Raw genomic sequence first — 15,457 nt, 5'->3', positions numbered from 1 at the left:
GGGCCTTGGGCCGGCCCAGTTAGGGCCCAGTTAGGGCCGGGCCTTATTTTTTTAGGCCCGTTGAGAACTCTAGTCTGAATTGACCCATACAAGTCTATAACTCTAACAGCATACACATTTGTATACTATCAGAGTTAAGGGGAGTAAGCTCCAATTTTCATTCGCATTGGACTTGACAGACACGCTTCTAAGCTGTCACCACACAGCAACTGGATGGTCCACCCCTTTGCTCTCATAGAATGGAAGTGACTACTTATGTTATTGTTTAGTTTTGTTTTATTTGATATTGACATCACAATAACATTGGAAACAATGTTCCAGCACTAGTGCAAGTTTTTCAAGACCTGTGTCCAATAGGGATGTGAAGAAAAATCGAAAATCGCTAGTCAGGTCCGCGGACTACTGGTTGAGAAACACTGCTGGACCGGGATAATGCGCGCGTCATAGCAGTGCGACTCTATGGACTGGATGCGTTTTGTTTACCTCCTGCCTCTGCATGCATGCTTGACACGAAAGCTCGCTTATTAATGGCAGCGTCACCGTTGTGTGCGATGATCACAAACCACACTACTCGTCGTTAACGTTAATGCGACACACCGGGGATATATGAGAGCGAGCGGTCAGCGCTCCCGCACGTTCCATGGACTTATTGTCACTCCGCTTCTAGTCTCTAGAGAACAGACTCCATGCTAACAAGGAAGAGCAATTATGTATTATCATTATTATTAGGGCTTTGATGCAAGTTCTGATGGGTGCAGCATACGTTGTGTTGTTTAAAGTAATGCGCCGTTGTGCTGCTCTCCTCTCAGCTGCTGCTTAGCGGGAAAAAAAGTGAAAAAAGTCGATCGACGCGTCGATTTTCGGCCACGACGCGTCGATTCGCAAATAATGCGTCGATTAACATCCCTAGTGTCCAAGGGAGGCTTTTTGAATTTAAACACAAATCAACTCCTATGAAGCGCATATGCGACCATGCCCTTAAAAAGCCAGTTGAGTACATAGCAGGGGGTAAATGAAAGTTTCAAACAAGAATTTGATTCGATTTCTGAATTATTATTGAATGTTGAATTGTCTATCCTTTTTAAAGCGCTTTTAAATAGTTCTGTAATTTGATAGATACTGTTATACATTCAGGTGTGGATGCCAATGTTATCCAATCAGGAGAGAGAACTCATACAGGATGCCGGATAAACAGAAATGTATTTTTGACCTTGAACACTTTGAAGTTGAAGATGATAAATTAACTTTGTATCTCTTTTTATTTTAACGTATCTCTCCTGATCGGATACAATTGGTATCCTGTCCTGAAAAAGTATTTCCTGTTGCTAAAGTGCTTGATGGATACTGAAGAAACCCTTTATAGCAATAATTCAGAAAATCTAGCTTTAACTTTTTTTAGCGGAAATGTTATTACAGCATTGAGTATAGCTCCATTGTACAACAAAAGAGCTAATACCAACTGCTTAATTTCCCCTCTCTCACTCTGCAGGTACCTGGTTGGTCAGAGGCTGGTCAATTACGAACGCGAAAAGAAAAGAGTGGGCTCAGTCCCGCCCTCCAACCCTGTGGCTGAGTAGTGTTGTGTGTGTGACAAGCCAACACATTTTGCACCCAATCCCACCCTTCTCCTTTCCCTCGGCGGGTTTCAAACCGGTCCTAAGACTGCATTCCTCCGCAATCTCCTGTGGATCTTGGCGGATTTGATACATGTCAATCAGTTTGGTAAATGTCCTTTTGTGCCCAATCAGTGGCAAGACGGGGGGGGACAGGCAGATTGTATGAGATGTGTGCGCCAATCAAGTAATCTGTTCAGATTGAAGGTGCAAGACAGGAGAGTAATGACTGATTTATACTTTACCGTACGGCCGCGTCGCCGGCAGTCGTACAACATGATTATGATTTCGGGCCGATTCATACTCCACTTTTAGAGCCGAATTTATTTCGGTTCGGTTCGGGGAGTCACAAAATCTCACCCACCGAACAGCCGAATTAATGACCGTACCCGCCCCGCCCCCCCGAACCTCTGAACGACGTCATATTGTAGTTTGTAGTATGAATCGGCCCCTAGGCTCCAGGGTTAGAGGTTTGAGAATATGTGTTTGTATTGTTGTTCATGCCTTGCTTTGTAAACAGTTGCCTGAGAATTGTACATGTGTAAATATTTTGAACGCAGACTTTGTTGTCTTTAAAAAGAAAAAAGAAAAAAAAAAGAAGACGGAAGGATTAATGCAATGACCATTGTACATCTTAAAAGTGTATGTATATTAATTTATTAAATCAAACTCACACTTTAAACTTTTTCTTGCATTTTGTTTTGTATTGTGGAGACTGTGAAAAAAGTATACATTTACTAAGTACTGTATATGTGTATGGTAAATTGATCAATACATGATTGCTGGTGGTGTGATTTCTTCGTCTTTTGGGATGAGCGGAGAGGGGAGCACAACTCCAAATTTCTCCTCTAGAATGGCAGGAATCTCCTCGTCCTTAAGTTCCCTGGTTGTTTTTGTTCCACTTCCACCTCCCTCTGTGGGGAAGGTGGTGGTGATCAGTCTATGACCCATGTAGGTGAGCCTTCCCCCTGGTGTCAGCATGGAGCAGAGGGACTTGCAGAAGAAGATGGAGCTGGCTGAGCTCTGGTGATAGTCGCACATCTCGACAAAGTCCTCTCGACACCGAGGTTCGAGTGTGAACTTGTAGAGATCAGTCCAATCACTGAGCGAGTCCTCTTTCCATTGTAGGAAGTGTATGGCCCCCTCGTCCTGTGTGACTCGATACAATCCGTGGCCCTGCTGCCTCTGCGGTTCGCTGGTCTCCAGTGACAAGGGGAAGTGGAAACCTGACCCTCCGAACCCGACGTCGCACAACCAGCGCTGTCCCTCCAGGCTGACCATTATGATAAAGTGGTCGAAAGGTGGCCCGTAGCGGCAGGTGATCGCATTTCTCACCTGACCGGAGAGCAGAGTGACCTCGAAGCCCATCTCCGACAGCAGCCACGAGAAGAGGCCGTTGTTCTCGAAGCAGAAGCCGCCCATGCGCTTGTTGACGATTTTGTCGTAGAGAATGGGAAGGTCCAGGCGTGCGCGTCCGCCACTGTGGATGGTGAGGTTCTCAAAGGGCACCGACCGCAGGTGATAGCTGTGCACACAACGAAGTACATCCAGGGTAGGCGCGATTGGAGGTGCTGCAACATAACCGATGCGCAACAAGTACTTCTCCACGTTCATCTCTGCAGCAGACATTGTTTTGTCCCTTTTTCATAGATCATAAGACACTTCTTATTATTGATTTACAGACAAACCCCCCGTTTTGCACTGGTTTACCTGTGAGCCTGGCTGACTCATAAGGGCGATGGACTTTGTACATTACAGTTCCTGAATCCTGTACTTCCTGTAGGCTGCCTTATAGTTATACTGTACGAGTGTACAGCGTTCACATTGGTTTCTTTTTCTCTGTCTTGAAATTAAGGTCTCTCGCTCTTCCCCCTCCTTTTTGTTTTCCACAAGCTAGCTCATTCACTTCATAAATCCTTCTGCATATCCTTACCGTGGAAAAACAAGCTTGAAACCTCAACATCAACCATGAAATAAAACAAAACAAAAAAACAAAGTTTGTTAAAATAGTCACAACACTGTAACAGACAGTGTAATAAAAGGTTGTTGCTGGGCTTTTTATTTTTTCCTCTTTTTTTTTTTTTATTGACTGCCACTGCCCCGACTTCAGTGACGTCACGTCGTGGACACTCCCATGTTTCCTCCTCAGTCCGTCTAGTCAGAGAGGGGCAGAAAGATGGCGCCCACACACGTACTGAGATGCTGTCAACGGGGCTTGGCGTGGATCCCTGTCATCTTCATCGCCCTGGTCGTCTGCTGGTCCTACTACGCGTACGTCGTGGAGCTCTGTATATGTAAGTTCTGGTCCGCTCTACGGCCGTGCGGACCGGCCGGCGCGGTGGTCGCTTTCACGTTCGAGAAATTAAAAGGCTTAATTTTTTTGTAGCCTGCCTACTCCATCGCTCGGCCAGAAAAAGAGCTCATCTACAAGCTAACTCGCTTGTAGATCTGTTATTTTATGGACGCGTTGTTAGCTTGTAGATCTGTTCTTTTTTTTGTCCAAGCGGCGCCGTCGTACGGAGTGTATGTGCCGCGACCTTTCGTTTGCCAACGGGTCTGAGCTGCGTGTGTCTATTCTGCATCTAGCATGAGGCAAGAAAGACCCAAATTCAGGGTGAACATTTTCAACTCAAATCTTTGCTTCTGGGGGTCCCTGGAACAAAATATTTTGTGTGCGGGCAAATACATATCATTTTGGGGGTCCTTGACATGACAGTTTGAGAACCACTGATATAGGCCGATTCTAATCTTAACATTCTTCTGAAAAAAATGTATGTTCTCAAAGTAAAACTCAAGTGGTTCTCAAACCTTTATGTCAAGGACACCCAAAATGATATGAATTTGGCCGTGGACCCCCATCTCAAAATATTGTTTTCCAGGAAGGGAGTCAGTCAGGGACCCCCAGGAGCAAAGATTTTAGTAAAAATGTTCACTCTGAATTTGGGTCTTAAAGCTAGATGCAGAATATCTATTCTGCATCTAGCTTAGGGCCTCAGACCCGTTGGTAAAAAACGAGCAAGCGCTGGGCGACGGACGGTCCACCCAGCTGTTGTGTCCAGTCCAACAGGAAGTGAACGGGACTGCACCTCAACAATGGTGCTTACATGCACACATACAGCTGTTTTCTTATTTCTATTGCAGTGGGATCGACGTTGTCTTGCATCGCTGTAATGTTTTACTAAGAAATATGTATGGTTTTACCCCCCCAAAGAAAGAAAAGTTTTGCCGTGATTTAATTTTTTATTGGGTCGCTGACTGTCTTGTCATGAATAATCACACTAACTAACGTTTCACATAGACATATAGTAGTAGGCCAATGGCCGATTAGCCTATAACTGATCAAATGATTAATGGTAACATTGCCATTCAGAAGATTGACTTCCATTATTCTAAATGGAGGTGTCACCTAAACCTAACCTTAACCCTAACCCTAGTGGGGGTATTTCTGAATGGGGATGTTTCTAAGTGGGGTTGTTTCTGAATGGAGGTCTGCCCCCGCTTTGGTTTGGTATTGCTGTCTTGGAGACGTATTTACAGTATTTGTCTAGAACCACTGGTTTTGAATAAAAAACGCATTAAAGGTGCCGAATTTGACTAAAATCATCACCTCGCCAAGTTGCTGTAGTGTAGTGAAATGCTTTTCTTAACACTTGAACCTGCAGCATCCCTAATCTGGGAGAACATTTCCAGAAAATAGCAGATCTACAAGCTTCCTCCGTCTCAGTGCTTAGACACTTTGGGTTGTACATCTCCTATGTTCAGCAAAGATATTTAATGCAGTAGAGTAGAGCTAAAACACAAAGGTTACTAGTACACCAGTACTGTGTCCAGTCAACCAAGTATAGGGTTTAAAGGGATATTTCACTTTCAAAAAAACTTTTGGTAATTTTATCTTCTAATCAAGCTTTTATGAATACTAGGGATGGTCCGATCAGGTTTTTTGGAACCGATCACCGAGCACCGATCACAAATGTTTGATCACCCGATACCGATCAATCACCGATCCGATCAAGTTATTATTTATATATTATTTATATTTTCTAAATGTTAATGTTTTAACTTTAATTTCATTCACTCATGAATTCATTTATATATTTGCCTTATAGTTATTTACCAGCATTACTATGTATTTATTATCATAGCAGTAACTAATTATTCCTTCAGCACAGTGTTGTTTTTGGCGGGCATTTTAGATTTAGTCTTAGTCTTAGTCTTTTTGACGAAATGCTTCTTAGTTTTAGTCAGATTTTAGTCATTTATATCCCTGATAGTTTTAGTCTAGTTTTAGTCGACGAGAACTCAAAAGGTTTTAGTCCAGTTTTAGTCAATAGTTTTAGTCAAAAAGAAAAATGTGTCTTTAAGGCGGCTGAATGATTTTGAGAAAATATCTAATTGCAATTTTTATTTACGGTATACATTTTATATAGTAGGGTAAGTGGTTTTTGGTTAAAAAAAACATTATAGGTTAAAAAGGTTATATTATTTTCTTATAATAAATTATTTGAACCAAAGAAAATCACTTACACCAAGCTGAATATATATTGTTTAATAATACATTTAAAAAGCATTGGAGTATTACTACTAACTAGGCAAATTGGCAATCATGCAATGGTTCAGCTTAGTTATATTTCCAAAATGTAATATTTATAGGAATATAAAACATTATATTCAGAAAAAATCTCAGTAATGCTGTTGTCTGTTGCCTCTCATTATTGTCAAGGAAAGATGTACCTTATTTCGCTGCCTTGCTTTCATTATGCTCAAGGCAAAAATAATTACCGTATGACATGTTTTACACTGTGAAGTAACTAGGCCTAGTAGGCTACTTAAGTACTGTACTGTGCATGATCTTCTAGATCTGCTATGCTCAAACATTTTGTATTTTTACTTTTGATACTTTATACATTTCGATGCCAGGACGTTTGTGCTTTTACTTGAGTACATTTTGAATAATGGACTTACTTAACTCGTAAGGGATTGCAGTATTGATACTTTTACTCGAGTATAAAATGCGAGTAGGCCTACTTTTTTCACCACATGGTTTCACCGCAAAAGAAAACATTACTTTCACTTTCACTTTCAACGTTACGGCCAGTGGCAAGCTTGCATAAGGATTGGAACGTAACGATTACAATAACATCACTGCAGCGCGTGCAGCCACATGGAGTACTTTGGAACGGGAATAAGAACTTTTATCACACTGCTTCTCAAAGCAAAGGAATATAAAGGAATATGATTTATTAAAAGGACAGCTTACCATAACTGGAATAGGAGCGTTCCACAGTAAGTAAGCCTGCATTATTTTCGTGGATTGTAAACGTTTCTTCTTTTCCAAAAAACGAACATATATTGACATCTTTCCTCAATCAGATGATTAGCTTTTATTTCCCAATACCCAGCAGACAACAACAAATAACACGTGTATTCTCATGCCGACATTCCAGCCAATGACATAGCCTGTTGCTGCATCCAAGAACGTTCCCCTATATGATTGGCCACTACTCTTACAATATTTTGCAGCTTTTCATTCATTTTAAACGTCGTTATCGTCTCGTCAACAAAAACAACACTGCTAGTTCAGCACTGTGGAAATCAATACCCCCAAATGGCCTCAAGTGGGCATACTGAACGGCTGGTTGATCGGATGCACCGATCGGATCGGATCGGTGAATTTACCTTTTGATCTAAACCACCGATTATCACCGATCATGCTTTGATCGGCCCGATCCGATCCATTGCCGATTGATCGGTAACATCTCTAATGAATACCCTGAACAATTTTTAATTAGCTTGATTGAATATTTAGATATTTGATTTGAAATGTTACCAGGCCCAGGGCCTCTCCCCACACACTCCCATTGTAACTTCAAACTTCATTTTAACCATGATAGATTCATTAAAAACACCCATTATGTTTTTCTTGTGACTCATACTACCCTCCTAATATGTGAGCAGGCCGTGTTTTTTCGATAACTTTATTCATTTATTTTTAAAATTATTTTTGGAGCTGTGTGAAGCACAGGCTCCCTATACGTGGCCGTGTGGGTCTGTCTGTGTGTCTGTCTGTGTGTGTGTGTGTCTGTATGTAGCCTGAACTTCCTAAACTTCGGCACGCTACTAGTCCCACAGTTTTGCCACCACACACTCGCGCCATATGTCAAATCGACCGGCTTACTCGGGAATCGTGGGCTAGTAACTTGCTAAGAGAAAGGTTCAATAGTTTAATTGATATTAATTTATTAGTGAATTAATTTTCCCCATTGACTTATAATGGGAATCGCAAAAACTCACATTCAATTATTTGTCTCTCGCAAACCATAGGGGCTAGAGTTTCAAGTCTTGGAGAGGAGGTTCATAATGATTTCAAGGATTAAATAAAAAATAATTGTGTCATTTGGCCGCATGGTGGCGCCATAACACCCCACTTTACGTTTTGGCCTGTAACTCTTGAACCGTAGGTCGGAAAATTAAAAATATTTTTTCCCTGGATTCCTTGAATCCAGGGAATTTTCCGCCATCTTGAATTTTCTCCAAAACACACTTTTTGCTCCTTTTCCTACATATTTTCTTCAAATGTCACAAAAATCGGTACACATGATCCACACACACACACACACACACACACACACACACACACACACACACACACACACACAGCTCCACTTCACACGGGTGTGATTTTTTTGTATTTCATTTTATCCATTTTCCCAAATAATTATTAAAAAGAAATGAAAAAAGTTATCCAAAAAACGCAGCCTGCTCACGTATTAGGAGGGTAAAATGAGTCACCAGAAAAAAATAATGTGTGTTTTTAATGAATTTATCATGGTTAAAATGAAGTTTGAAGTTACAATGGGTGTGTATGTGGAGAGAGGCCCTTCCACGGCTCCCTGTTGAAAGTGGAATATCCCTTTAAGTGGTAAATGTAGAGTAGACCTAACTGTTCAGAACTGCGTTCTTTGAATGTATTTGCTTTTTAATGGGTAGCTTTCCCCCTTCTTGTCTTCTCTTCTAGTCACCATCCCCAGTTTTGCAGAGCAGAGTAAGTACACAGTACACTACTACACAACACAACACAGATGTAGCCTAACTGGATTTGATTTGTATTACTGGGATGAGAGGACTAGAACAGGGGTCTTCAACAGGGGGTCCTCAGAGTTACTGCGGGGGGGCCGCCAAATCTTTGTGATAGGATCATTCTTTTAAATTAACAACTTGAACCCTCGCATCCCCATTCTGAGGAGAACTTTAGCCAAAAATAGCAGATCTACAAGCTCTCAACGCCTCGCAGAGGGAAAGGTTTACTAAAAACACGTAACCAACATAGACTGGTGATGACAGTGCTGTTAAACAAGTCTATGAATCTATCTCGAAAATCTGCATCTCCCTGCTTCATCTCTCTCTCAGCTAAGGGGTCCTTGGCCTGAAAACGTTGGAAGACCCCTGGACTAGAATACTGAAATTAGGTAGCTCCTTTCGGGAACCTCTCCCTCCGCTATGCAGCTCTGGAGCTGCATAGCGGAGGGAGAGGTTTCCGAGAGGAGCTAGAAATGAGGCAATTTGCTTCTTATTGTAATGGAGCTGCTTGGCTCAGTGACATGTCCATTTGAGCTGCTCTGGCAGACCTTGAGTTAGATTGGCACAGATAAAACGATGCACACTCCGTCTCTGTCTCTCTCTCTTGGCTGAGAGAAAATGCCCATGCATAGACAATGACAGACACATTACCTTGTAGGCCACACATTTCATAAGCGTAATTTATTCGTAGTCGTACGTATGATCACATCACTCACCCAAGATGACTGATTCAGCCTGCCCAAGGACAATGACGAATGCTGGGTATGTTTATTGTGACCGTCAGGTCGCAGTTACAATGAAAAGCTCCACTGGCTGTCCGCCACGTAACGTAACGTAACGTCACACTTTTGCCCCTACTCTTATCTCCGCCACCGTTGCCCCTATCCATGCCAAACTTTGCACACACACTCCTTGCCTGGCAAATCACAACCTCCGCCCCTGATTTCTGACATGGCCCTCTTCTAGCGCCACCATCAGGCCGATTCTTGAAAAACAATTTTTTTGACACTGCTCCTACAGATTTTGCCCTAAAATCACGCAAAGCGGTACACAGTATCTCTAAAGTCATGTCATCAACATGGATCTGTCCCATTTCCCATATTCCCTCCTGATTGGCCACTGGTCACATAGCCTTGTTTATTCACATCATATTGGAAGTCAGTTATTGGCCACAACCACAAGCGTTTGCCACAGTCAAACATCAAAAGTGCAAATTGGGCTAGTGGATTGACTGCTCTTGCATCTCTACCTTCTGATAGTGCTGAGGTCAGTCTTGGATAGGGCCGAGAGCAATATTGCATAAGTAATGAAACCTGACAAGATGGATCCATACATGCTCAGCCTGAGCTCTCTTTCATTATGCATTTCAAGTCAGGTTTGCTATAAATTAGAGATGTCTTATCTTTGGTTGTAACCTGTCGTCATCATAATCATCCTTATAGTTATTCCAAGACTTGTGTTGACAGCTGTTTTAATATTCTGCTTCTTCACGTTTTCTCCTTTGTCAAAATGAAGTAGAACCTTGTTCGTGGTGTTGTTCCTAAACCTAATGCCTTGCTCCATTTTCTTTCGTCCTAGTTTTGTACCTGGTGTTTTTCCATATCTCCTTCATCATGTTTGTATGGTCCTACTGGATGACCATCTTCTCCAAGCCTGCAAACCCTTCCAAAGAGGTACAGTGATGTGACTGTCTTATGTGCCTTATTGCTATAAGCGATGTGAAGAGTCTAGTCGAGAGCCATGAAAGGTATTCAGGCAGGTACCATAGAGGTGTATTCAGATTTTCATGTCAACACAACACCCAGGTGTTTGTGCGTCACTGCCCAAGCTTATCCAACTGTGGGCAGCCTTATCAGCTCGAGTCATTAGGTGAGAGGCATTCTCTCGAGACAGAGTCTGTAGCTAGCTATAGCTACTGAAAAAGGACCTCGACAGACCGAGTGGGCGTTCCCTTTTCTTTGACGATGGTTAGCCAGATTGGGTGAGAGGTGACGTAGCCTGTCTGTATATGAGGACAACAATGGCTGCAGGGTGGGCTATAATGTGTTTAGCACATAGCCATATACTTATTTATTCACATTCACAAAGACAATGAGAAAATGGCGAACAAAATGGTATAGTCCGAAATATAGAGTAACAAAGTCATGATGTCACTTACTCATCCCCCGGTTCGCGGAAGCAATTTCTCTATGGAGAATATAACATTGAGTCATCTTAAAATCGTCTCATATGAGCATTGTGGTCCAAAAATAAGCAAACGGTCTCCGCGATATTGTCGGAGAGGTGGCGCTGTATGGTTTATGATAGTCAGACACTAATATTTGATACAGTCTGTTTCTGGTGAAAATGTAACTAATTCGATAACAGTAACATTAGCGTTTTCTCACGATCAGTTGATTCTTCAATGACTTCAAACTTCGTTACTCTATAGTCTGGGATTCCCGACAGTGTGGGGATAGAGTCGGCTGAGTGAGAACACAGAAGGCGTGTTCCTGGCATCACATTACAGCTGTTCTCTGACCCATCAAAGGTAGTAGCTGATTTCCACTCACCACATTCCACACTTCCGGCCTTCAAAATAAGAGACGGGCCGCGGACGGGGCAGGCGGCCGGCACGCTGGACATTTAACCCTTTCATGTCTGGGCATTAAATGAGTTAAAAGGGTAAGGCTAGGGCTCCACCAAAATGACGGTGTCGTGCCGGTGTCGGACTGCGTAAAAAATTGAACCGGGGCGAATTTGAGCGTCCGACGCTGACGTTGATGTCGGCAGTGGAGCACCCTTCATTAATTAAAACGGGAGCGTTCCCAACGTTGACGCGACGCTCGACGTGCCCGGTGGAGCCGGGGGGTAACAAATGCTGTTATTTGCTACACACTGATGAAGGCCAGATGGCCAAAACATTTGTCTTTCTGTTTGCATAATGGGTTATTAAAAAAAAAGCTTTCATTCTTTATTGGTACCAAGCCATCACAGGCTCACAGCAACTGTACAGAGTTTCTGTTAATTAATGACGTCTCTCCCGGTGCCAGTTCCTGAGAGAGTACCTCTATTCAGGGTGTTCCACCCCGGATGGCCATGGTTTTGAGGTTAGGTTTAGGCTCAGTCTCTGGGAGGTTAGGTTAAGGCATAGATCTTGTGAGGTTATGGTTAGGACTAAGGTTGGGCATAGTTGGGGGTGCATTGGTCGCTTCATGCGACACCTCAACGTTCCACAATTTTTTGTGGGGGCAGGATCACACGCATGCACATTGACGCTAGAGTGGCCACGATTCATGAGCCAAGTACCCAAATGGCTTTGCATAACAGTGAGTGTGCAATGTGCCCTCACTCCTCCTCACATTCACATAAGAACTGAACTTCAAGCTACGCGTTGCAAACACAACATGTGGCATTGCCAGCTTGAAGTAGGGCATTAACGACTTGTGATTTTTGCAAGTCGACTCGACTCAGTAAAAAGTTGAGTTGAAGTCGACTTTATCGTTTGATGACGTCATCACACACGACCCCCCAATTATTTTGGGGGGTTCCCCAGATGATTAACTTAATGTGAAACATTGTTTTCTCACTCAACTGTAAACAAACCAACGTTTTCTCACTCAACTGTAAACAAACCAACAAAGTTTAAGTGTATATATCTTCACATTTCTAAAGTGCCAATTTAAGGACTTTTTAATACCTCTAAAATGGCAAATTAAACATTGTCCAAATTGTCAAATATATAGAAGCAGAAATTGTGAAAAAAGACCATCTACATGCTCACAACGCCTCACATCGCGACTCTTGCGAGGCGCTGTGAGCATGTAGATCTGCTATTTTCACAATAGAACGTTTTTTTTTTTTGTTTTTTTTTCAACTTCAACTTTCGACTTTCTCTGGTGGGAGTCGACTCGTGTAATGAAGTCGACTGAGTCGACTTGTCGACCTTTCCGTTAATGCCCTAGCAGCTTGAAGATCGGTTCTCGAGAGTATAAATTAGGCCTTAACCGCCTGTCTTTTATGTCACCAGTTCTGCCTCCCGAAGCCAGAGAAGGAGCGCTATGAGAAGGAGGAGAGGCCAGAGACACAGCAGGAGATCCTGTGGAGGGCTGCTGCCAACCTGCCTCTCTACACCCGCACAGGCGCTGGAGGTTGGTACTGCAGCGGTTTGTTTCTTTGCCTGTGTTTGTGCACTGGTGTCTCTCTCTGTGCATCAGACCGTTTCTGTCGCATCTCATCAGTTGTTCAATGCCTCTGTGTCAGTTATAGTTGTATAGGGCTGTCACAATTATGCCATTTTACATGACGATTAATTGTCACTCAAATAATTGTGATTAACGATTTAATTGTGTTCTTGTAGTTGACAATTCATTTCTGTTTGGCTTGCAGGCTTTGAAGTTGCACATGGCAGATACGACTCATAACCTAAATATACAAAGAAATGACAGACACATTTGACAACTTTATACTTAAAAAAAAGAACATTGATAGTGGAAATAGCCGATCTACAAGCTCACAACAAGTTCACAACGCGTTGCATCTACTGTAATCTAAAACAAAAAAACAATTGTATTGATGTTAGTTTTGCCTTTTTGTTTTTGTTACTTTTGTTTCTGTTTTACTTTCAGTGCACACATTTATTTCTAATGCATTTTTACTAGTAGGACGCCTCAGGGCGACAAGCGACCGTGCCATGTCTTGACCATCTGGCCAGTGATGTACAGTATATCGGACCATTTACCCATATATGGAGACCCCTGGTACCCATATATGGAGATCCATATACTGTATATGGAGATATGCTGTGAGAGCCAAAACATGCTTACTCAGTTATTTGTTATGTGAAAGTCCTATGATGTCTATGACATCTGACATCATACCCTTTTATGCCCATACTGTACATGGAGATCCCTGTCTGTAGAACCACAGATATGGGCTGTCTTGGTCATCTGTCTTGGCCATATACAGTATGTATTCCGTTAGTGTGGTATGTGGCCAATGTGGCCTCCATGTATGGGCATTCCCATATGAAGTCCTGTTAGATATGGGCTTAATAATGATGACATCAGGGAACACCATATATGGGCATAAAAGGGATTTTGTTAGTGTGACATCACAGTGAAGCCAGAGCGTGATGTCAGAGCGGCAAACCCATTCTGTTTGAGTGGTTCCCCTGTCATCATAGTGATGTCAGAGCAGCAAACCCATAGGCCGTAAAAAAGTGTACACGTCCGTCCGGACGGACGTATACGGACAAGCTGTGACGGTTCTGATAGTAAACTACGACCTACGGTCGCAATTAACTATAATAGCTGCTGTGTGTTGGAGTTGTCTGTGAAGCAATAATATTAACCAGGCTCCAATACTGTTTGTGCAGCGATCCGCTACTGTGACCGCTGTCAAGTCATCAAACCAGACCGCTGTCACCACTGCTCCGCCTGTGATATGTAAGTAAACACCATCTGTCATACTATTGCTCTACCTTCAAACCTCCGTTTAGAATGTTTCAAACAGACAATCACAATATCAGTGAATGTTCCAACTCGCAAGACCAGTCTCTTTTACCTGATGGAAATTAAACCGATTGTGACCCCTGAACTGTTACACAATTTTCTACCAGCTCAGAATCTGGAATCTTGTGGTCATGTTGGCTATAAATAGACTTTTTGGTTACCACCGCGCTCTGACTCGATGTTAGCTAACCACCCTCCCAGCTCCTTGTGTGCCAGCTCAGGAGCCAATATGCATTTACAACTAGACCATGTAGGTCAGTTGTTAGCTGGCTACCTGTAATGTTACATTAAATAGCCACTAAATGTACTGGGAGAAATCGACTTGTTTCTGTCCGACCCGTTTTGGGTAAACAATCATGCACTGACGTGCTTAAGTGGTTGGTTATGGCTAAACGCATTATTAGATTATGCAAACTGCAAGATGATAATAACTTGCAAACGCTGACCAGATGTGTCCCGAGGGTTGTTTGTGTGGTCCTACTGTTAGCAACATAAGTTGAGACCGTCTGTAGCTGGGGTGAACACTGTTGCATTTAGGGCTGTCACGATATGACATTTTACATGACGATTAATTGTCACTCAAATAATTGGCGATTAACGATTTAATTGTGTTTTTGTCGTTGATAATTACATATCTGTTTGGCTTTTAGGCTTTGAAGTTGTACATGGCAGATATGACACAAAACCTAAATACACGAAGAAATTACTGGCATATTCGACAACTTACTACTTAAAAAATAACTTTGATAGTGGAAATAGCCGATCTACAAGCTCACAACGCGTCGCGATGCGACGCGTTGTGAGCTTGTAGATCTGCTATTTCCACTATTTCGGAGATTTTTCAACATTCACGATTATGACGATTATGACAAAATAATTGCGATAATGTCAAATAATCACGATTAGACGATTATGTAATAATTGTGACAGCCCTAGTTGCATTTAGTCATTAGTCCACTGAAAACAAGTGAACCCACTGAAACAACAGCTTGTTCTATCTCTTCCCTCTTTCTCACTATAATGTTCTCTTTCATTTCAAACGGTCCTCCGTGGGGCCTCTGTTCCCTCCTCTCTGTATGATAGGTGTGTGCTGAAGATGGACCATCATTGTCCCTGGTATGTAGCATGTACATTGAATCACATAGTTTGAATGCTACAATGTTACATTTCCGCCATGTTGGTTTCACGCTGTTGCAACATCCATCTCCTACACTGAAGCAACCGTTGCCCTGGCTGACTCTCCTGCGTGTGCGTGTGCGTGTGTGTGTGTGTGTG

At 42.6% G+C, this 15,457-nt stretch overlaps 3 protein-coding genes across 3 annotated transcripts in view; 2 read left to right on the top strand and 1 right to left on the bottom strand.

Moving 5' to 3' along the window:
- Positions 1 to 2,295, top strand: part of LOC308306947 (E3 ubiquitin-protein ligase MARCHF6-like) — a 42,956-nt gene extending 40,661 nt beyond the window's left edge. Inside the window, exon 25 of the mRNA XM_080752003.1 lies at positions 1,490 to 2,295. Coding sequence (XP_080608129.1) covers positions 1,490 to 1,577 — 88 coding nt within the window. The 3' untranslated portion in view covers positions 1,578 to 2,295. The remainder of the gene's footprint in view (positions 1 to 1,489) is intronic.
- Positions 2,296 to 2,381: 86 nt separating this feature from the next.
- On the bottom strand, positions 2,382 to 3,242 carry LOC308306513 (arylamine N-acetyltransferase 2-like; the record flags this gene model as incomplete). The annotated part of the gene is made up of 1 exon (XM_080751533.1): positions 2,382 to 3,242. The coding sequence occupies one exon, from the start codon at positions 3,240 to 3,242 to the stop codon at positions 2,382 to 2,384; it is 861 nt and encodes a 286-aa protein (XP_080607659.1).
- Positions 3,243 to 3,784: 542 nt separating this feature from the next.
- The window catches only part of LOC308307173 (palmitoyltransferase ZDHHC20-B-like), a 24,019-nt gene continuing 12,346 nt past the window's right edge, over positions 3,785 to 15,457 (top strand). Inside the window, exons 1-6 of the mRNA XM_080752344.1 lie at positions 3,785 to 3,907; positions 8,629 to 8,655; positions 10,269 to 10,363; positions 12,700 to 12,820; positions 14,047 to 14,116; positions 15,266 to 15,298. Coding sequence (XP_080608470.1) covers positions 3,790 to 3,907; positions 8,629 to 8,655; positions 10,269 to 10,363; positions 12,700 to 12,820; positions 14,047 to 14,116; positions 15,266 to 15,298 — 464 coding nt within the window. The 5' untranslated portion in view covers positions 3,785 to 3,789. The remainder of the gene's footprint in view (positions 3,908 to 8,628; positions 8,656 to 10,268; positions 10,364 to 12,699; positions 12,821 to 14,046; positions 14,117 to 15,265; positions 15,299 to 15,457) is intronic.

Source organism: Nannobrachium achirus, assembly GCF_963921795.1.
Source record: "Nannobrachium achirus genome assembly, chromosome: 21".
NCBI lineage: Eukaryota > Metazoa > Chordata > Actinopteri > Myctophiformes > Myctophidae > Nannobrachium > Nannobrachium achirus.
The sequence above is the reverse complement of the archived record's forward strand: the minus strand, read 5'-3'. Positions and strand labels throughout refer to the sequence as shown.